Source organism: Excalfactoria chinensis, chromosome 7 (assembly GCF_039878825.1).
Source record: "Excalfactoria chinensis isolate bCotChi1 chromosome 7, bCotChi1.hap2, whole genome shotgun sequence".
Taxonomy (NCBI): Eukaryota; Metazoa; Chordata; class Aves; order Galliformes; family Phasianidae; genus Excalfactoria; species Excalfactoria chinensis.
Window position 1 is genome coordinate 5248849 of NC_092831.1, and position 22730 is coordinate 5271578.

At 40.7% G+C, this 22730-nt stretch overlaps 1 protein-coding gene across 5 annotated transcripts in view; it reads right to left on the reverse strand.

Moving 5' to 3' along the window:
• THSD7B (thrombospondin type 1 domain containing 7B) overlaps positions 1–22730 on the reverse strand; it is a 282914-nt gene that overhangs the window by 61586 nt on the left and 198598 nt on the right. For all 5 annotated transcript variants that reach the window (XM_072342394.1, XM_072342396.1, XM_072342397.1 and 2 more), the window contains exon 16: positions 10682–10860. In XM_072342394.1, the coding sequence (XP_072198495.1) occupies positions 10682–10860 (179 nt within the window). The remainder of the gene's footprint in view (positions 1–10681; positions 10861–22730) is intronic.

The following is a 22730-nucleotide window of genomic DNA, read 5'->3' on the forward strand; positions in this document are numbered from 1 at the left end:
TGCCCACCTGCTGCTCGCTCAAGTAATGCCTCCTTTACACAGACCAAGTACCTCCATTCTCTCAACAAGACAAACTCAAAGTATAATTGATTTCTCCAATGGATTTTCTAATGAATATCTATTGCTACCCTAGTTGCTAAAGTACTTGCTGATGTTTGTGTTCCAACAAACATAAATCTGCTCATTTACCATCCAGCTATTAGCTGGGAGAAAGCCACGTGAAAGGAAACAACAAATGTCCATGCATTTACAAATGTTACTCTCCAAACATACAGCCTGATCTGAGCATTGGCTCTCATCCCCTTTTGCCACTTGTAGAAGTAATTCACTGTGCCCTGCAGCAGGCATAGATGAAATGTGAGCCTTCTTCAATGTCATTACATCCTGTACAGCAAATTTCTAGCTAAACAACACATTGAACCAAAACATGGAACCAAAACACCACCTAAAGTGCTTTTTTGCTGGGACTGAAGTGCTAACAAAAATATATATTATGTTAACAAAAATAGGCCTAGACATAGATTTACATTAAAATCTGCATGTACAATTTAGATTGAAAGTTAGGATTTAAGTTCTCGCAAAGGAGGGTATATGTAAGATGGGTAAAAATTTGGCTCGTTCTTTTTAATTCAGGTCCAGATCTGTGGTTACAAAGAAGAAATTCCTTGAAAACTGCATTAATAGCAGTGAAGATATTACTACTGCGCTGCCAAAAGAATGATTTACACATACAAATCTACATTCCAGATGGCCATTTTTGCGTAAACCAAATTCAAATTAAAGGAACAGATTGCATTTATTTTATGTGTACACCCATAAAGGCCGTCCTGTCAGACCTACCGATCGCTAAGCACTCTCACCAAACCAAAACCAACTTTCTGAGGTGCCTCAGGCAAGTCCATCCACTTCAGCTGAACGCCTACACTGCATGAAAACGTGGGCCTGGGAGCCCAAGGCTCCTCACAGTCCAAGGACTTGGCTGAAGTAGGAGGTGCACAGAATTCCCACTGGAAATCAGGGAAGCCAAAGGTGTTTCACACTTTGTAGGCTTGAGCCCCGGCGCATCACTGTAGCCTAAATCCCATGTATCATATACAGCATTGCCTAAGAGCATTAACAAATGCATATTTATTATTTTCACCAGTAATTTCCAAAAGAAGAATGCGACTAGACTTTCTTCACTTTTCAAAGCCTTACTTAGAAGAAACTGCTAAACCTCACTGTTTTTCAACATTACTCTTTTTTACTCTGACTTCTCAGAACATAGATGAAAATATACTTATGCCTGGTAGCTAATTAGAAAGTTCATGAACCACTTAATATCACTTACTTAGAGAAGGAAAAATTCTCATCTTTATTTAGTAGCCATAATTTCAAACTAACTTTATTAGAGAGACAAGGATACCGAGACTGAACAGATGTCAGTATAAATTCTTGATGTAGATTGACCAGCAGAGCTGACAGATAGCATCAAGTCCAGCATTTTTAATTGCCAAAGTTCATACTAATTAATAACAATTCTATTCTCAAAGAAGTTTCAGAATTTAAAGTCAGGTTAGGAGAAGTTCGTTAAAGACAAACAGCAGAGGTGGGTTAATGGAGGGGCCCCAGTGATGTTCAACACACCACTGGCAGCTGGAAACGGGAAGCTTTCCCCGTCCATCCAAAGTCATCACAAGAAACATAAACCACAGCAAAGCTGAACCAACCAACAGAGGGCAGCTGATTCCCAGCTATAGGAAACTCCTATTTCTGCAGAACACCCTTGCTGTTAATGAAAACCAAACTGATATCAAATCTTATGAAAAGTTGATGCGGAATCCCTATTACCAAGTTTGGATACCAACATTCCCCTGAAATCCCACAGCTCTTTGGATGAAACTGGGTGACTCCTCTGAAGCAAACAACTCTAAATCATTCCTAGCTTTTTTTTCAGATTTTGCAGTACTCTTCAAAGTAGCCATCTCTGCTGTCCAAAAATCACATGATTTTTCATACTGTACCAATTCTTTAATGCTGTCACTTACGGATAAGAAATTCATGTCAGCTGCAGCCTTAATCAAGTGAAAAATAATACCATAGCCTGCCAACTTAAAAAAATCAATCACCCAATGATAGAACTATTATAGAACACTAAATTAAGACTCAATTAGAACGTAAACAACCATGTTAAGAATACTTTTTATATTATTAAAGCGTAACTAATATCTGTTTACTGTGAAATCACATTGCATCTCATCCCCTCTGAAACTAATCCATGACTCTAACAAACACATAGACTACACTTGCTCTTAAACTATAACCAATGCTACATAAACATGCAGTAACATTTAATCATCTTTGGTTCTGAGTTCAAATTCCAAACCCAATCTGGAGCATCTGAGATGCTGTTCTGCACCACATCTGCTAGTGAGCACGAAGATCCACAGAATGCTCTCTCTGCAACATAATGCATCTTTCCTGGTTAAGTTAAAATATGGGAAATGGCTGACTCAAAAATAATATTAATTATATCAAGGATTAAAAGCCTTCATAACTTTTAATTAAGTAATATATCACAACAGACTACACAGGACTGCTGATTTATGCACTCCTCAAGTGAGAAGCAGTAAATAAAATTAGACAGGACAGAATATACATCTATATGCAGAAGAATCTACCCATTTGCATTTCATTAATGCATAAAAATCCACTTCAGTTTTTCTATGGGTAGCTATAGCCTGCAACACACGTATTTATAGCAGATAGATGTCACGATCTTTACACCATCATAGAACCACAGGATATCCCAGGTTGGAAGGAAACCATAACATCAATCCCTGCCCATCTGCTCCCTGTGAGAGCTGCAGCCAACGTGACGCCTCCCCTCAGCCTCCTCTGCCCTGGGGTGAAAAACCAAGGGAGCTCAGCTGCCCCTCACACATCTTACCCTCCAGACCCTCCCGCATCTTCACAGCCCTCACCTGGACACTCCCTGTTAGTTCACATCCTTCTGATACTGTCTCTCCCCATGGGATCTGCAGGTTCTGCTGGAGATGGGGACTAGGGGCAGGAAGGTACCCAGGCTCCTTCAACATGGTGCATCCGTGGCATTGGCCCAAGAGGGCACCTCCACCCCAGCTGATGTAAAATACTTCATTGGGAATGTTAATGCATGTTCCCTATCTTACACAGGCTCCTTGCCATGCTCTCCCAGAGAGCTGTATTTGCAGCTGCTTTCTTAGTGTGCTTGCTACAACAGGTACCCCAGGAGGCATGGCCAGCCCTGCACAGCTGTACGATGAAGACAATATCTCCTTTCTTCCCCCAAACCAACCAGTATGTGACCAGAATGAATTTCAACTTCTGGATAACAGCTCTTCTAAACAACAGACCTCCCTGACACGGGGGTTGCCTCTGCAATCACTCAGAAAGCTGTAATTGGGCTTTAAAATCCAAAATCACAAAGTGCTTTATATTCCAGCTAGCAGTTTGGTAATGCTGATGATCCTGATGCTGCCACCTAAAAAAGATGTGAGATTCATGTATTCAGCTTGCAGTTCAAATGCGCACATTTAGCTGGTGGAATCTCAGCACAATCCTTGCAGTCACGTGAAGAGATATCAGGGGGAATGCAGAAGGTAGTTCTCACTTTTATTCTGCTGGCTTGGAGGAGGAAACCAATTAAATAACATAAAAAAAAAATAAAATCAATTCCTGAATCTATCCATCAGCCAGCCTGCATAAAGCAAAGCTACCTTTACACATGATATGGGTATAAATTCTGGGAAATGGCCACAAGAAACGTCTGCACCAGCTAAAAATGTTAACACTTGTTAAGTATTAATCAGCGATAACTGCTGTACATGGAACAACACAGCTATATTAAATACTGACGAAGGCAAGACCTGGGTTATTTTCAGGATCATAACGCAAGAGGTGTCTGAGCACTGCTGGGCTTTCTCTGTAGCTCTGACAGATGATAACAGCATACAGCTTCTTGTCCATTCTCCCTGTTTGAACGGCAACTTCATTTCAAATTACTGTCTCTTATTCATAAAAGAGCCGGAATCTGTGAAGTCATACACTTAGTACAGAGGCAGGAACATTCTGCTCTGAAAGCTGGAATGCAGATCCAGCATGCAGGTGCGTCAGACCATCTTGAAGAAATCCCTTTCCTCTTAGAATAAAATCAAACAGCTGAATTTAAGTGGCCTTTAAACTGAGGACAGTATAGTATTAGTAGTATAGTGTAAGTACAGAGGCCTGTACGAGACCCACTCAGACACTGCCTCCTGCTTAATGCACTCCTGTGTAATGCCAATATCTTCTTGTGCTCCTACTTCAAAAAGTTTTGAGATCACTAAATGTCAGGTTCCGCAGAATCATAAATTATTGTAATTAATTTCATTACTTGACTTGGAATCTATTTCAAAAGAAATTTCCATGCTCGTGTCTTCCATTATAGCAAACAATGTTTTGCAATCAATAGAACACCATTCTGGAAACTTAATTTTGTGCACATTGAAATTACAAAAGAGAGAGGAGTAAAGGGAAGCATGTTAACACCTTCAACTTGCCAAAAACAAGAGAGGCCATACCTCTCTCTGTAATTCACTGTTTCTGAAGGTTGAGTCACATGGGATGAAACTCATGGTTGTGTTTTCACATCTTCGGGTGAAGACAGACCAACACCTTTTATTTGGAATATCCTTTACTTTGTTCAAATTAAAACAAAACCTACCTGCCTATTTTAACTGCTACGCTGTATTTAACTTCCATAATGACTGTGAACCTAAAACTGAGAACAAATTCCACCACAAAATTTTGTGGGAAAGAAATAGAAATGTTCTAAAATGAGAAAGGAGGGGGAAAAAAAACAACACAGCAAGATTAAATCTGCTGCCAAGGAACAACTAAGGCATCAATCCTCTGTGTTCTTCTGCTCCTAAGACAAAGACAAGCAAGAGTAAGTTCAGTCTCAGTGTTAGCCGCTGTCACACTGATTTATGACACACAGTGCACGCTGCCCCTCCAACATGACATATTGTCCACAGGAGATTCAGCACAAACCAAACTTATTCCCTTAAAAACATTGCCCAAGCCAATTTAACTCCAGTTTCTTAGGTGAAATGCTAATACTTCATCCACTGGGCAACCCAATCTCCTATGGCTGATTTTCCATTTAATTCTATCTCCTCTGGACAAAGCACTTTTGGTTTAACTCCCATCCTTCACAACATTTTGTGGTATGCTGCTGTATTAAACAATCACTGTTTTCTTCAACAACAGAAATAGGAATTTTGTACTCCAATCAGAAATAATTATGGGGAACTTTTCACTTCAAATTCAGTTCAGGTGCAGATGTATCAGTTGCTTTGAGAGCAAAAAGTCCTGCTCTGACCTAAATTACATGAAGACATTGGTAGAAGACAAACACACCAGAATCAGAGGACAAATGTTTCCTATCCTGTAATTCCATCTTTTAACGCTGAGTGGGAGGAAATCTGATCTCCTGAAGGTAAAACTGAGATTAAGGATAGGATTTTTGTTTCCCAAAACTAAGTTTCTTTCAAAGCAAACGAGCACTGACAGACAGAGCTGGAGGAAAATATAGGTCAGCCATGTCCCCACATGCCACAGCAAGGGATCTCCCACAGTTGGTGTTACTGATACAGCAGCACGTGACGGAGCTCAGAAATAACCTGCTGGCATTATTGTATGGCTGCCTTCTGAAAAGAGTCATGCAGGGACTTTCTGACAATTAGCAATCTATATTACAAAAGAAGACATTTATGCAGGAGCTATTAACAGATGATACATTATTAATTACATTCTCAAAGCCCAATTTCTGATGCTGACATGCACAGCAATTGGATGTGAGCTGATTTGTTGACAGCAATGAAAGACATTGAGTTAAAACTTAAGTTCTAACATAGGAAACTAAGTTTTGAAAACGCTTCATGCACACACATGGATAGATAAATATAAGCAGATGCATGCATAAATGATATATTTATGCAAAGGAACAGGACAACTATTACATCAAAGTAAAACAAAGTCTTTCATAGACAGACAATCAAAATTAAGTGATAATTATTACTTGAATATTTCACTGTTAGGCAGGTGACAAAGACAAACAAAAGAAGTTATCAATATTTCATGTCAGCAGGTAAGTACTGGAATATGAATTGAAGGAATTAAAGCAGAAGTGCAGCAGTGCTGTATTTTGCCTCTTGTTATTGTACATTAATGTTACTGTACACAGAATTACTGCTCTTCCTGAGAGCAGTTACCTACCCAAGTGAAAATGGACGTTGTTTCATTACAGTGTCTTGTGATAAGATATGCTACGCTGCTCTTCCTTAGGCAGAGTTCTGCCACAGTCTAAAGCTTGCAAGCTCAGAGCAGGGGCATTTTCGGATCACAGAAACTTAGCTTGCAAAACAGGAGCCAAAAACTGCCTTGAGAAACCACCATGAATGTAAATCAAACTTTAGTCTGTACACTGCTGTGTTGCTTATTTAAAACTTTTCTTTTTTTTTAGGAAATTAAGTGTGAAAAGCCCTGGAAGCATCATAACAAAAGACTGTTTCTGAACCAGCTTTTACTAATATTATATGTGGGTCACTCTGAAACTAATACCTCTTATTTATTCCAGTGGAAGCTACAACAGACACAAAGGGCACAGTTTGATAGAGTAAATTTTCAGCTACCAAACACTGTTTTTCAACATAGTCACCACTATTAGCTATGCATTTTTGCCAGTGACAAACAAGAGCCTGCGTGCCAAGCTCCTAACAATCTGCCCCAGTGGAGGTTCTCACTCACTACCCCCTTTTCAAAGACAGCCACATCAAACTTTCCTGTTGTTGTGTGTCTTTTGTTTGCTGTTGTTCTGACTCTTTATATCCCCTTTTCAGAGATTAATGACTTGCCTTTGCAGTATAATTTCTTCTTTCTTTTCAACTCAAGGCAGCTTCTTGGCCTGCTTTGTACTGGTTAAGTCTTGTCCTCACAAGCCATAAGCTAGCTTCATTTGTGACACCAGAAGCCACCACCTCAGTCCCACAGCCTCATTCACATCTATGTAACATCACACAGTGAAGTATTCACACTGATCACATGCATAAACAAGACCTTAAAAAAGTCCTGCAGATAAAAGTGAATGTCTGACCCGAAAACATTTTTCTATCAGTGATCTATTCCAAACATTATCACTTGTTATTGCAGGAGCCTTCAAACAACACCACACATGCTTAAAACAGGTCTCCCTCCCTATGTCTGATAGAAAGTTCAGCATTCAAAACCCAAATTTTCCATTTTAAGCCAAATTCTGATGGGGATTTTTCCAATAAAAACAACAAATGGGGGCCAGGCTGCAAATATTCCTTTAGCTGAGGCAATTCTCAGTCACTTATTTCCATTGAAGATGGGAAACAAAACTCTTTAACATCTACCCTCTTTCATCGAATCAGGTTCAAAATATTTGAGAAGGGATGGGACCTTCACTGACAGCTGGATGTAATAAGATCAACAACATGTTCATTTTAAACAAAGCAATGAGGTTAAACTTCAAATGCTTTCTACTTCTGCTGCTTAAGTAGAGCCAGCACGCACCAAGTGAGTAAACTGCATGCTGTGATATCTGTCCTTTAGCAGGACCAGGTGAAAGCGAGAGGAGGAGGAAGGAAAAGGAGGGAAAATCTTGACAAGAATATATATTAGAGCAATCAATAGAAAGGTAATCCCTGGAAATTCCTGAGTTTTAAAATAAGATACATTTTTCTTGTAGTAATCCTAAAATCCTACAAGAGAATACTCAAGCAATAAACCTCCCATAACTCATATTTAACCTTTAGTCACGTAGAACTACATATTAAATAGCTTAGCAACTGCATGCTGTGTAAGTGCATTCAAATAACAGCAGATACAGAAAAAAGTAAAGCTACACCTCTTTTAACATGCATCACACAGCCAAGAACATCTGCCAGCTGACCCCATAATCCAGTCGCCCGTTCAGAAGCAATCACAGCCTTAGATAAGAGCTCCACAACTTCTACATGCAACGCTCATTTTCTTTAAAAGATGCAGTAAAATGTAGGTAACTAACACTTAAACAATTGTCAAACACTTAGAAGCATAAACTCCATGAAATATCATGCAGGAATGTGTCATTATCTCACTGTCGGTATAAATAAATTAGCTGTACTTGACTACATTTATGATAAAATGTTGTGTTCTAAAGAGAGCAGAAAAACTGCGCTACTAGATTGAACTGATTCTAGGAGGAATGGTCTACTACAAAAAGGTTACCATTCGGTAATTAGTTACATCAGTCAAATCAGTTGTTTTGATTTGTGAATTGCAGTGACTCTGCTGAAATACTGGCATTGGGTGGGAAATCTTAGAAGAAAATGGTTGGGCTATTGTTTCAATTACATTCTCTGTACTTAAGTGTAACCCAAATATCTGAAAGGTGATGGGGAGACAAAAAAAAGACGGACAAGGGTCCACCAAGAAGCCCAGCAAACACCTTTCACAGGAAAACAACTTTCACAAGAAAAGAGTTAAAAGATTATTTGGCTGAATGAGAAAAAAAACACAAACTGAGCATGGCTTTCAATTATACAATACTGGAAAATGGAGGGCTCAACAAAGTGACTGATTAAGCAATAACAAGACCAAAGTGCATGAGCAATCATTTTAAAGAGATAACTAAAAACTGTGGAGGAGATAATAAGGGAAATCTGCTGGCATCTACAGGAGCTTATTCTTGGTTTTCTGTTGTCCAAGGTCTTCATCAAAGCATGGAACACAATACAACATTGTCACCAGAAGATAAGGAAAATCCTTGCACCAAGGTGACCTAGCTTTCTCATGTCTGATATCAAAGAAAAGTACTGTACTGCAGGTATTTAAACCAGATTATATGATTATGCAAAAATAATTAGGAAGTCATATATTAACATGTAAAGAATTCTGTAGCTTTTCGCTCTAGGATTTAAACACTGTTCACATCAGAAGAAAAAGAAGACAATCCTCCCTACACCGGATTAAAGACATGTGTTCAGCTTAGCTAAACATCAGTGCAGCCAGCTAATTCAGTTTGCCATCTGGGCAGGGAACGTCTTCGTGCTGCGGTGTGCCTAAGGAGTTCAGCACTTCTCAATCACTGCTGGAAGTCCAAGTCCAGTGGGTGCACAGCAAGACCTCGTTACTGCTCAAAGAAGCACACGTGAAGCCAACAGAGAGAAACACACACCTGTATATGGGTATGTACCTGTATGTACATATATACACACATATACATGGAGTCTTATCTTCCTGGAGGAGGCAAAAAGCACCAAGTACCTTTATATTGCTACCAGCCATAATGCTTTGCAAGCACCGTACACCAATAAACCTTACAAAGACATAAATTCCCAATTTAGACAATTTCTTTCCTTCAATATCTTCCAAAAGGGTTTTGAAATTAGTACGCTTAATGTGTGTGGGAATAGGCAACACTTTATAGTAACATTACCTTTCATCAGAAGTAGTCTGCTGTCTCTGTGGGTAACAATCCCGGTACCTTTTCATTATAGAAGAGCTTATTGTTACCAAACAACTTATTGTGGGAATTCATTTTGCCTCTTTGGTGACCTCTCTGATCTATTAAGAAAAGCACTGAGGTGTGGGCAACATGCACTTTGTTGCAGTTTTATGTTTTCTTCTTGTTAGGCTACTGCCTATGAATTCCAAACAGTAATATGCAAAAGAAAAAGCATTTAACGAGTTTCTCACACCAGTAAAAATAAACTGTGAGGAAAACGACATGAGTTGAGAATCAGGTGGTAGAAGTGGTGCTGCCTCCCAGGACAAAGCTGTGGCAATGACTGTACAGTAAACAACATGACCCAGCAGCTCTAGCACCTGCAAGCTGCTGCACAAATACATCTTTGCTTTTAAAAGTCCTTCTACACATATTACGCAACACATTTCTCATACATATATTTCTACACACTGTGCAAATTATACACACACACACATATATATATCAAGTCCCTTTGGCATGACAGCTTCTGTCCTATTAATTAATTTTCATAGTTGAATTTGAAAGCAGTAAAGTACAGACTAAACTACATAGTGCCTCATCAGTGTTAATTAGCATTACAAAATAATCAGTAAATGTAGGAAACCTCTATTAGTTTTGTAGATATACATATAGCATTAAAAAGCATTTAAACAGATGCTGATTTTCCTTAGGAGTAGCAATTTAAAGACTATTTTCCCCTAATGGGACAATTCAATATTGAATATACAGAGATTAATGTTGAAGGGAACTTGTGCTGTGTCAAAGGGAAACGCTGCTAAAAATGCTTATGTATATTGAACAAATGCATGTTTCTGCAGCTACCAATGTCTCAGAGAGAACTGCAGACTTAAAACATCCATGACATCTGAGCTCTCTGACATCTAAACACCATCCAGGTGGGACTGTTTGTCCAGAGCTTCCTGTGCTCTGGGAGATAAATGCTGTTTTTACGTAAGAAATACAGCATTCCAGGTCACATCCTGCTGTAACGTGAGCATCTTCCCCTCAATCCTCAAGAAGTTCTAGGATTGTCCACGAAACTCAAAACAAAGCCAGGCCCCAATGATCCCAATTAAATCTGCAACAAGCACAGTGAGATTTCTGTTAGTGATTTAACACACTCACCTGATTCTTGAGATCCAGCTTTGGACAGGGGCGGCCTCCATTGTAGGGCTTCTCCTTCAGCCATTTGGATCTGACTTTCATCCCTGCCCCACAGGAAGAGCTGCAGGGGCTCCAGCTGGACCAGTCGCTTAATTTGCAATCAAATGGGCAAGGAACCTTGCAAGACTCTTCAATGTAACCTAAACCAAAGATTGAAGACAAGAGGTTTTATAATCACTCCAACCCATGAACTCCGATCCTCTGCAATCCATATAATCAACTTCAAATGAGGACTTCTTAGAAGAAGTTTGGCTGCCTGACAGCACTTTCCCAATGCAAAATTATGATATTAATTGCAAAGAACAGCAGTGACTAAAACTGATTTCTTGGTTTCATCCAACAATCGCTAGGACGGCCATGATAAAACTGAGTGATGTAAAGACTGCATGCTGACAAGAAGTATCTGTTGGGAAGCACAGCTGCACAAGGGAAGAGAGATTTTGTACAGCACACTCCAAGTGTGCCTGAGCCCTTGGAGTCTCCAGGAATGCCTGTCCACAGCCTTTGGCCAACGTGTTGACAAGATCCTGCACGTCCCTGCTCAACGTGCTATGTTCATCCTCAAGTTTCCATTATCTGGTTGACATGATTCTAAGTGCTATTAGATTTAAACAAAAAAGAGATTCCATGTTCAGCCACGAAAGTCGGTGGCTTGCAAGGATCAGCCCTTATTACAGAAGGCTTAAGTCCTCTGACAGCTCTGGTAATTAAGGTAATGGAAATAAAAGAATTTCATCCCTACCATATTTCTCACGTTACTCATTTTTATGTCCTTTCTGCTTGGTTTTCAGCCTCTAACCCTCCCTGTGTAAACCTTACCTACTGAATACTAAATTAGCTGATTTAATTATGCTCTTAAGAAGGATTTCTCCACTCTCTATCAAGGTGACAGTCACCACTGCAGGAGAAAGCACAAAAATACATAATAAATAAAAAAGGAGTAGCAGCTTCCCTCTAAAACCTCTGGACAAGAGCCCTGAACAACCAGGAAACACTGGAGCTGAGGCAGGGAGATTAGTTGTGCCCAGCAGCTGGATTTAGCAGCTCTGCTGCATCCAAACCTGCTACTGACTCCAAGCCAGGACTGTGCTGCATCCTGAGCATCGATCCACAGCAGTAGCACGTGGATGCACTCCTCGTTTCACTGTGGAGGAAAAGCTTTCAGACTTGGTTAGGCATCCCCCACCTAGAAAATATCCTCCATTTAGCAGCACAAAAAATACCCACATTGTGTTAGCAAACAGTGCCTTAAATGTTGCTGGAAACAGCAGCAGTTCCCTTCTTCAGCTCAATGATGCTCAGTTCCTTCTTTGGCTTTGTGCAGCACTCTCCTCCCTCTACCTCAGCCTGGCCACCCCGGCAGTCTGACAGCCGCAATCATTTCCCCCAGCAGCTCCTGCTGTAACTCTTTCCTAAAGCTGCCCAGCTGTCCTTGTGCAGCATGCGATGCTTCACTTTGCTCCTGCTTATCTCTGTGTGCTGCATTCCCTATGTACCACGGTTATTTCCTACTCAATCCATGGCAGTGGTGATCACGTTTGGGATATTTCCCAAACTCTGCATGCTTTGTGTTCACATCAAGCTCAGATTACACCCATGCACGCACGCAAAATATTAACACAACAGACTCACTTTCTACCCAAAATGAAACTCCCAGCTTTCTCACTAATATTCTACTCGACCTGCTTAGGTTGTCACTCAGAGCGGTTCATAATATGTTATGATAAGTAAAAGAAATTTCCTCATGATAGATTCATGAGCAGCATTTCTTAGGTGGTTCTTCAAAGAGTTTTGTGCCATATGAAATATCACTTTTCCTTGGGCTGTATAACAGCCTGGGTAATTAACTCTTAACAGAAACAAAGACGGTGTCTGGTTTAAAAGGAGGGTCAATTGCTTATCAGTGACGGCAAAAATGGGTTGAGCCGTATGGAAGTTCAAGACTTACCTCCACAATAAAAAGAAATAAAATAAAAGATAGGAAAGTGAGAAAGGAAAAGTTTTAACAAACAAAACTAAAGAAATCAGTTCCACTTCACTGCAGGGAAGTGCTGTGGGGATCCCCCAGTGAACCAGAGCTTTTCTAAAGACTTCCTGATGCTAAGAGACCAACCTACTGCATTCTGAGTTTCCTCGCCTGCATATATGCATTAAGTATAAATAAAAAATAGCAAGCTAATAGAGCAGTAAATTACCTTAATGTCTAAAAGAAACAAATGTTCCGTATTAAGTAGTGGTAAAAAAAACCAAAAAAACCAGAATGGGAATATAACCTTCTTTCAAGACCTTCTCACAAACTGTCATTATATCTTCCATTAACCACCTGAGGTTTACCCCGTGCTGAGATTCCCACAATCAAAGGTTTCATTCAATAACAAAACTTTTTGCAAAAAACATTTGTGTGATGAGTGCCCTCTGCACAGATATATCATGCCTTTATTGATACCTTGTTATGAGAAACTAGTAAATACTGCTGTACTCAGCTCATTTCCAGCCTTTCCAGTGCCAGTGAGAATGGGATATTTAGTTTTCTCTGTAGGAGCCATGCAATGGCCTGGCACTGTCAGAAGAGTTTGGGTTGCAAACTGAAAGTAAACCTTGTCGTGGCATTCCCAGCAAGCTTTTAGCGTTGGCATGATGCGCGACAAATAACGAATGAGCTATCCCATTAACACCAGCTGTTAATAGCAAATTCTACAAGCAGGCTATTATCAGTGGAAGGAAGAATAAAACACAACAACTACAGACCAAAACCAAAAAATCATGTTCTGTCAATGTCATCATTAAACACCTCACTCGTTCACTGCATTCCCTGTTCTCTCTTCTGTAAAACCTGGTACCAACACTTGTTGAGTTTCCAAGACCTTCTGCAGGAAAAGACACCCTCCTTTCCCTGGCCCTGCCCAGCCTATTTGTCGCGTACTCTATTCTCTTGAAGCTTCCTTTAATCTTTTTTATCCCTCAAAGTATCAAACACCATTAAACTGAAGTCCCACTACTTTAGAAACAACAGCTGAGAACCACTGCAGCATGTCAACCAACAGCAGGCTGCTGTGTCTCACCAAGCTGGGGCTGTGGGTGCAGGTGAGATAGAGATGCAAACATCAATGCAAGGGATATCTAAGTAAGCAGTTGGAAACATGATACTGGGGGTAGTCCTGAATGGGCAGGAAATATTGTACTGGATGATCAAATAAGCCTTTTTCATGTTTCAGTGCTATTGTTTTACTACTGAGATACTGTCAACGTAATAGGATGAACAAATACATTTACCTAGGCTACCAAGCTCATTTTACTATTATTTATTCATTAAGAACAATGTTGCTCAGCAAGCCACAAATGGAGCCTTGTCCCATCCATAATAAACAAAGTGCCCACAAAATACACAGGATGTACTGGGAAGGCACAAGATGCAACAGCAGCTATTATTTTTGTCTCACTTTTTGCTGTGCAACCCAAAAGAGATGAAGTAAGAGAAGGCAGACGAATAAAGCAAAGATGATGGTTTGGTGGCCAAGGCTCGAATGCTTGGTGCAAAAACTATTACTCTTGTCTCATTTTTTTGCTGTGCAACCCAGAAAAGCTGAGGAGGTGGCTGAATGATGGTCTGGGGACGTTGCAGGGTTTAGGTGGAGGTGGTAGAAGACACAAAGTGATTGCACTGCAGCACTGAGCGGTGCGTTTTTGCAGTAGTATACAGTTTCAGTCTTTACATGAATGGCACAAGTCACACTAGGTACAGCCAGTGAGGACCTGCAGCACCCTTCTGTGTCCCTGTCCACATTCACAAGCAGACCCTGGTGGAGGGAAGCAGGCAATTAGGACATTTACAGGCTAATGGGAGACACTGACATCCACCTGATTGTTGTACTTCCAAATGATAAATTTGCAGAGGGTATAAGGTCTGTGCAGAGAGTTAAACAAATGTGCCAAAAGGATTCCAAGAGGCTGACTGAAAGGTTGTTTTGAAAACAAACAGCATTCCTCCGGCAGCTTTGGAAACAGATGCACTTCTAATTGAATTGGCTTTAAACTCATTTGTATCCTCTCTAGCATATTTCATCATTTCAATTAACAAACTTCTAGCAGCTCTACCCTTGTTAGTAAACCTTGAGGTACTTCATAAAATTCAAGGTCATTCCCAAGAAGGGGACAATTCTGTGCATCACCACTACTGCCACTGGTAATAACACAAGTGATTTTCCTTGGAGCCTCCAGGATAAGAGAGATCACTTTTCAGCAAACAAGGGAGAAGCAAAATGGACAGTGACACCGAAGAAATGTTTCTAATTACACACACCAAAGGTAGAGGGGAAAAAGTTGATTCATTTTCCTATTAATATTTACCTTCATTTGGTAACTGGCTGTGAAGTATGTAGAATAACAACGGTAAATCCATGCAGCACTGAAAGCCTAATAGCTAAGGACTTCATTAGTGTGACCTGGTGGACCATGGCACCATTCTGCTGTGCTGGAGCTCTGGGATCTCCTACAAAGCAACCTTGTGCTTTAAGGCAGGTGAAAACAGCTTTGAGAACAGACTGCAGTTCAGAGGCTGGCTCTGCCAGCTGGGCATCAGGCTGGGGTTGCTCCAGCAAGTCCCAGCAGATGTGAGCAGGGACTGCCAGCACGTCAGGAGCTACAAGAGAAGCTCCTTATCCTAAGCAAGCCCACTCCAAGTGCTTAAATCCTGCCTCAAGGGCAAACGTTATTAACAAATTTGGGAGTCCTAAAGTTTTTAACAACTTCAGTTGCATCTGAATAAAATGTAATATCACCACAGAATAAATGTTTAATCTTTTCTTTTCCCCTAACATCCAAGGATTTGAGAGATTGTACACATTATTAGTTTGCTAGCTGGGGAAATTTAAGAGATAATCTAATGAATGCATTCATTAAATGCACAACAAAAAACCAGCAGAAATAACTTTTACATCGAGTGTTTTGCAAAGCTTGAATAATGGACCACCGTAACTAATTTATTCCCGCTTACTCTTCTCAACAATAAGGCACACACTCCCTTTATCTCATAGCAGACTGATTATAGATTCCAAATAGACCAGAGAGGACTTGTAAAACATGCTGGTAAGTTTAAGTCATCGTTATTGTTATTGAAATTCATCCAAAGGTTGGTTTTATCGTCCAATTTCACAGCCTCTATAAATCTCGACAAGGCAGTTGGTTTGATGCTGACTTTGCGTTAAGATTCCTAATTTCCTTTGATTTTGCATTTCCTTAAAGAAACTGCAAGCTTACACCTTGTCTTAACTATCAGCTGTAGTGGTTGCTATATTTAATATGTTAACTAAATAAGAAAATTTCCAATAATTAGCACAACTCTCGTAACAGATTGCAAAACAAACTGAGAACCCTTCCAGAGAAGAGAGATTCATCTGCTGCCTTCTGAGTGCAAATAAATAGGACCTTGCTGTGTACACTCACCTCGCAGGGGACTTCGGGTGCATACAGGTAGAAATCCACTGCACAAACCTGGGCTCCAGATCTCAAAGCCAGTCATGGCAAAGATCCCTGCTTCCCTGCAGTGAAGGCAGACTGTCTGCTTGGGAGCCCCAATGTCTTAAGAAAGTCATTACACAAATAAAACCCATGCACTGGGATCTAGGGCATTTAGGGTGAAAGCTCAACTATGTTTTCCTACGTACTTTGCTCATCACCCTGCGACTGGGAAAATCATCTCCTCTGTCCAAGCAAAACTGCTTTTTTTTCTCCCCAGTCTCTTTAGCCTCAGTATATTAGGAAAGAAACACATCCTATTATATTTTATTATTAACTGTTTAGCATACATGGCTTTACAGGCTATTCAATTCATAGCAAAAGCAGATACGGCAAAACAAACCTGAGACAACATTTACTTTTTATTATTATTGTGAGAACTAGATAATATAACAAGGTTGATTTTGAAGGCAGTACACACATCTGCAATACATCATGAAGACAAAATTAAATTGCCCAAAGAACGTCAAATTCCCCTCTTTCTCATATATCTGACTTCTCTCAAAGGCCCAATTCCACAGTAGCTGCAAAAATAAATGCACTTTGTAGAGTGCTCTGAAGAGCAATATAGACTTAGGCTATTTGGACTGAGTGGGAAGCATCTTCCAGAGCCAAGGGTCCAGCCCTGGGAGAAATCTGCTGCCAAATGGCACCAAAACTATCTGCCCCCATCGGTAAATCATACATGGCCCAAAGGTCAATGGCTTCAGGCTCTGCTGGAGCACACTAAGAAACTCAATTTCCAAGTTTGGGACCTTCCACGGAGAGCATCTTTCTGCCAGCTTCCAGGCATACGACGTCAGGCATTGACAACACAATATGCCACCAAATTTCAGCTGCCAAGTCATCAACCCAAGACATGAGTAAGCCTCTTTTAAGCAACTTAACTCGGCCAACTCTATGGTTTCCATTTTACAGAATGGCATAGGCTGACGCATTTCCTTCTATGCTGACAATTAGCAAGAATTGAGCACTCAAATACTGTTACTATTTCGGACAGTGCAAACCACCAGATGACTCTGCAGAAGGGAAACAGAGCATCATAACAATTCACAATAAGTATTATCAAGGAGGCTCATGACTACACAAGCAAAATATGTCTTTTTGGGGAATGCACATTTCTTGTACTTTAATTCACAAACCTGAGTAGTGTTTCCAAGCACGACGGCCTTTGCTCCAGACCTGAGCCCACACCAAACTCTTCAGCCTTCCTCCCCCCAGTCACAAGTGACACAGTGACCTCTCCAATCAATACATTTCAATCGATACACCGCCTTAATTCCTTCTTGTCTCATTGATGCTAACTGAGAAACCTAACTACATGCTTTAATCATACTTGTGATGTTTTAGAAATGTCATTAAGCATTATCAGCCTCAGGGAAATCTCTAAGTGCTTTCCTGAAAGGCATATAACTGCTGCAAGGTCCAGCCCAGGCTCTCTTGGTGGAGTACATGATGGAGGTACTGGCTGCACTTCCTGCTAACAGATGTCACCTTGATACAGAGGCATGGACACAAAGATATCTGACCTTCTTAAATAAGGATGTACTAAGAGAAACATCTGCTAGGAGAGGGGTTTTAAGAAAAAGAAAGAGTCCTGCTTGTTTTTCACAGCTTAAGCACAGGTAGAACAGCACAACTGACTCAGATGATGGAAAACATTGAGATGGGAGTACTAATGTACTGAATTGCTCATAGATTTTTGTTTCAATTTTGCAGTGTGACTCAGAGCACTCTAGTTGTGTACTTCAGTCTCCTCTGCTGGAGTATTTCCTGGCCAATAAATTCAGACAGCAGCAGAAAGCAATGAGGTCTTGTTAAGTACTAAAGTTCTTAATAGGCACTCTTCTGTTACCAAATACAAACAAGGTCCAAGATCTCACAGAGGGAATCTGTCCATAGTGAGGGTATCAGGAGCTTTGCAGACCAAGCTCTTCATCATTTCATACACCACCCTCAGTTAACAACTCTGAAGGATAAAGAGATTTCAAAGTGTATCTCAGACCCAGGCATGGACTAAGGAAGGATAACCACTCAGTTACTCACCAATGTTATTATCATAATCCTTAGAGAAGACTGGGCTTAGGTTTAAACTTATCTGTGTTTCCTAATTCAGGCTCATTTCTTCAAAGCTTCTAAACACAGCCACAGTAATGTTTCTCAGTTAGTCTCCCAGCCTCTTTGATCAAGGAACAGGAGAAGTGGAGGCTTTAACACTAGAGTAAACTCACTAAGAGAATTTCACCATTTGTGAAATGACTTCAGTGAAAACAGCATTTCTTCACGCTTCCAGTGTAAGATATTAAATGGAACGATACATAGGGAGTGAAAACTCTTAATCCTTCCACAATAACATTTTACTAGAGAGCTTTGCTTTATAACAAGCCATACTTGTGATAAATGTGTTACTAAGGATGAAGAGACAGACATTTCCAAAAGACACACTTATTGTAGACTACTACAGAAATCAGTAGCAGGCTGCCTTAACTTGCTATCAAAAGTGCCCAGAGCCTCTGCTAGTAACTCAGTGGGGAAACAGTCTATTTCTACACCAAAAGTGCTCTCAGTTCCTATGGGAGAGCTTTAATCAAGCTGTCAAAACTAGAAAAAGGGGTCAAACCTAATAATAAAAACAAAAGGCAGGATCACAAGCAAGACCTGGCAGAGGTGGACCAGGAAGCCAAGGCTTACAGTGCATCAGCTGCACCACAGTAATTGCTCATGAGCACGCCCATACCCCCAAGGGTTATAACCCATCTGAACCTGACTAACAGCCCCACCACACAGCCTGCTAGTACCCTAACAGCATGCAGCCTGGTTCACCCTGTAGCAAACACTGGGATTCCCAGGGATACCTATCTGAATGGCTCCTGACCAAATTTAATATTTCAACTCAGAAACCCAGATCTGAGGTTAGTAATAAAAGAAAAAAAAAAATTCTTCCTGTAGTCTGGTATTGCCATCTCTTCAAAGGGGCCATTTTAATGGAATGCAGCAACAAGAACAAAAGATGGGGAAAAAGAACAGCACACAAGCACACATCGCTACGACCAAACATCGGCAGCATCTACAGAGGATGGTGCTCAAAGAGCTCATTCTCTAAATATTTTCTCATAAGATGTGTGCTTGCTTTCTGTAAGACAAGGATCTGGAAGATACGCATTCCTGTGTGTTAGTGCCTCAGGGGAAGTCTTGCTTTAAATAAACTTCTTTGATAGACAATTTGTCCCATTCAGAAATAACAGATTTTGATGTGTTTTTTTTTCGCCTTTGATTCTTTTGCCAGAAAACCATAAAGAACAGCAACGTATGAGCAGTTGTCTTTTGATCCTATTTCACTTGATAATTCTTTTAACATTCAGGAAGTAAGAACTATGGCCAAATTTTCTTATGGTGAGTAGATTTTGGAAAGGAAAAAAAAACTAACAAAAGTGAAGGAAGAGATGGAGGAGAAGTTCTTTGAGCACTGCAATGAGAGCAATAAGTAAAAATCCTACACACAGAGAAGAAACAGAGGGCAGGCCTTTTAGAGCTCTGCTTCTACACCTACAGCTCCATCGGCAGGCACAGCTGTAATTAAGAGTGTCACTTCACACATGAGGAAATGTGCAGAAATGCAGGACAAAGGTCCAGAGGAGTACCCAGATGGGATTTGGGGACTAAATTGAGAAGCTATTTTCCTCTGAGACAGCAGAACAACTCCCAGAGGTGATAACAGCTTCAAGCCCTGAAGTGGAGACTAAAGACAGGATAGGACAAAGCTGTCCACAGCCAGCAATGTCATCCTGCCACCTGTACTACAAACCCAGCTTTAATTCCCATGTCAGGGGACAGGATGGGCAGAAAACAAGGTGAACTTGTAGCTGAAACTTCTTCCTCCAGCAGTCTTCAAAAAGGTTTGTCCTGCTAAGTAACACAGACATTTATTTATAATTGAAAAGCTGCAGAAAGAAGAGAGGCACAAGAGCAATCTCAAAATGAGCATGGCAATATTTCACCAAAGCCAAGTGCCAAACAAAGGTGGTGCAGCACAGTCTGAGCACTGAGCCCACGTATCATCAGCAGCTGATGGTATTAAGACTACCTACTGCTCACATACTTTATGGAGGAGGCACCCCAAGGCTGCCAAGTTTAAAGCCCAGAACTGAAAAAGAACAGGTAGGCAGGACTGCCAATTTTGCTTGTAAAAGAACGAGGCAGTCAAATACAAGGTCTCATCTGTAGATGCTTGTTGGATGCTGTTTATAGCAGCAGAGAAATCTCCCAGTGCTGAAACTGGTGGATTCAGGCATTAATGGTTTGTCAAATTTCAACATGCAATTCTATTCAGGCCAAAAATGAAACTAAACGCTTATTTTCAAAAGTAGGTGAAATAACCTGTTCAGAAAAGTTTTTACTTCTGGAGCATTTCAACACAAAATCGGGGATTTCTGCAACATTTTCATTCTTCAAGATAAAACTGACCACATATGATAAAAAAAAAATGAACAACTGAATGTAGCAAGTGCCAGAACAGGTACCTGTTGAAGAACAAATGGGCATTTACTCAATGTAGTTTTCCCAACTTTGGCTTTCCATGATTGTTATCACACAGAAAAGATAAGTGTGCTATCAGTTCAGGCTTAGGTCACATTTCTTTTATCTATCAGGCTCTGCCTGTAGTTTTCTGAGCTAAACAAATATCATTTTGCAGAAAGATTACTGAAGGCCAGAGATTAAAAGGGTCTCATTTCCTCCTAAAACAACTCACTTAATTCTGATGCTTTTAGCTTTTCATCCAGAAACAAAGTCATTTTGGTAAATCTGGAATTACAGTACCCCTTTAGAACTGGAGGTTTTGTGTATGCAAGAAGATGAAAGACGGAGGGTCATTCAGCCTAGGGCTCGCTTGTACAGCATTTCAGAGTGGGTCCCTGAGATGGATCCTGGTAGGTCACACTGTGTCCATCAAGCTGGTGGCCAGCATTTGGAAGCAGGGGCATGCAAACCCCAGAGGAATGCCCTGGGTAAAGGCACAACTCTACTGTGGTCTGATCTTTTAGAAAATTAGACTTCATGAGACTCAACACTACCCGGTTTTCAGCAACAGGAGTTAAAATTCCTGATCCACGACCTCTGAATATTATCCTAAATCTCTCAGCATCAGGACACAGCTGGCCAGAGCATAAGAACTGCTGTCACTGCTGGCGAGTGCTGTCTCCGCTGTGCCTTGGGCAGAGAGCACTCCTCCAGCAGCATCAAATGAAAGCTTTCAGTTTCAAATGCTTGCTCCAGGAGCAGGGTTTTACAAGGGAAAAAACCAACACCAAAAAATGCTTTGCAAATGAGGATCACCCATTCCAGGTCCTCATGGGAAAAGAACTGACATTCTCAGGGGGTGACCTTGTCAATAGCATTCCCAGCAGCAGTGTCCCATGGACCTGCTGGGAAGCAACCAAGGGGCACCTCCCCATGAGTAGAAACACACAGGAACCATCCCAGCAAACTGCAACCCTCTTCGATTTCTCCAGAGGCAACTAAACCACATAAGAAAACATCTGACTACTGAGAGCAAGGAGGACATTCTACTATTAGAGTAAGGAGGACTATTACTCAAAAAATTTAGAGATGATTAAGGCTTTTTGTGGGGACTGTGTGTAGAAACCTACTGTCTGATGATTTAAAGCCAGGATCTGTTTGTCTGTTGTGTCTTTCTTCCAGGCTCCTGTTCTTGTGAGCCATGCAGAATTTGAATAGCATAAGCACATTTCATAAATTCCAGCTTTCCATAAATTCCCCATCAGATCGAAAGCAAAACCCCAGTGCAGCCACACAGAGATCTCCAGCCTTTGATTTGGAACAGATGAGGCACCCTATGTTCCTCCTCCAAGATTTAAAAACAAAACAAAACAAAACAAAAAAACGATGTGGAAAAGAAACACCAACAAAACCCCACTGGCACAGCACACAAAGAGAGGCCAAGGAGTCACATGAAATCATTCGAAACAAAGGAGGCAGAAATGCACAACCAGTACAAGGAACTCGGATGACAGACTGAAAGAAGCAGATGAGCTGCAATTAGCAGGACAAATTCACATCCAAAGAGGATGCTCCCAATGCCAACCAGCAAACAGCAACTCTTCAGCGTGATGAGCTGAAAGCAAGATAATCTAGTTTTCCAATAGAAAGGACTAATTGATGCAAATTATCAATTACATTTTTGTAATATAGTTGGAGATATTTACCTCTACCTTTAATTTCCTAATTGGCTTTCCAAATCAAAGAAAGGTAAAAGAGAATGAACCAACTCCAGGAGGAAAGATTTAGTCCGGTTTCGAAACTGCAAGTCAGTCATTTTGTGGGCTTACTGAGTAGGCCATCAAGGAAAATAACGACGCTACTAAAATAAAGCAGCACACTAATCAAAAAGGCAGTCATGTGAAAAAAAGCTGTGCTGTTGTTGTTTTTTTCTTCCTGTACATCGAAGAAAAGCTTTGGTGCAGAAAGAAGTTTGTCT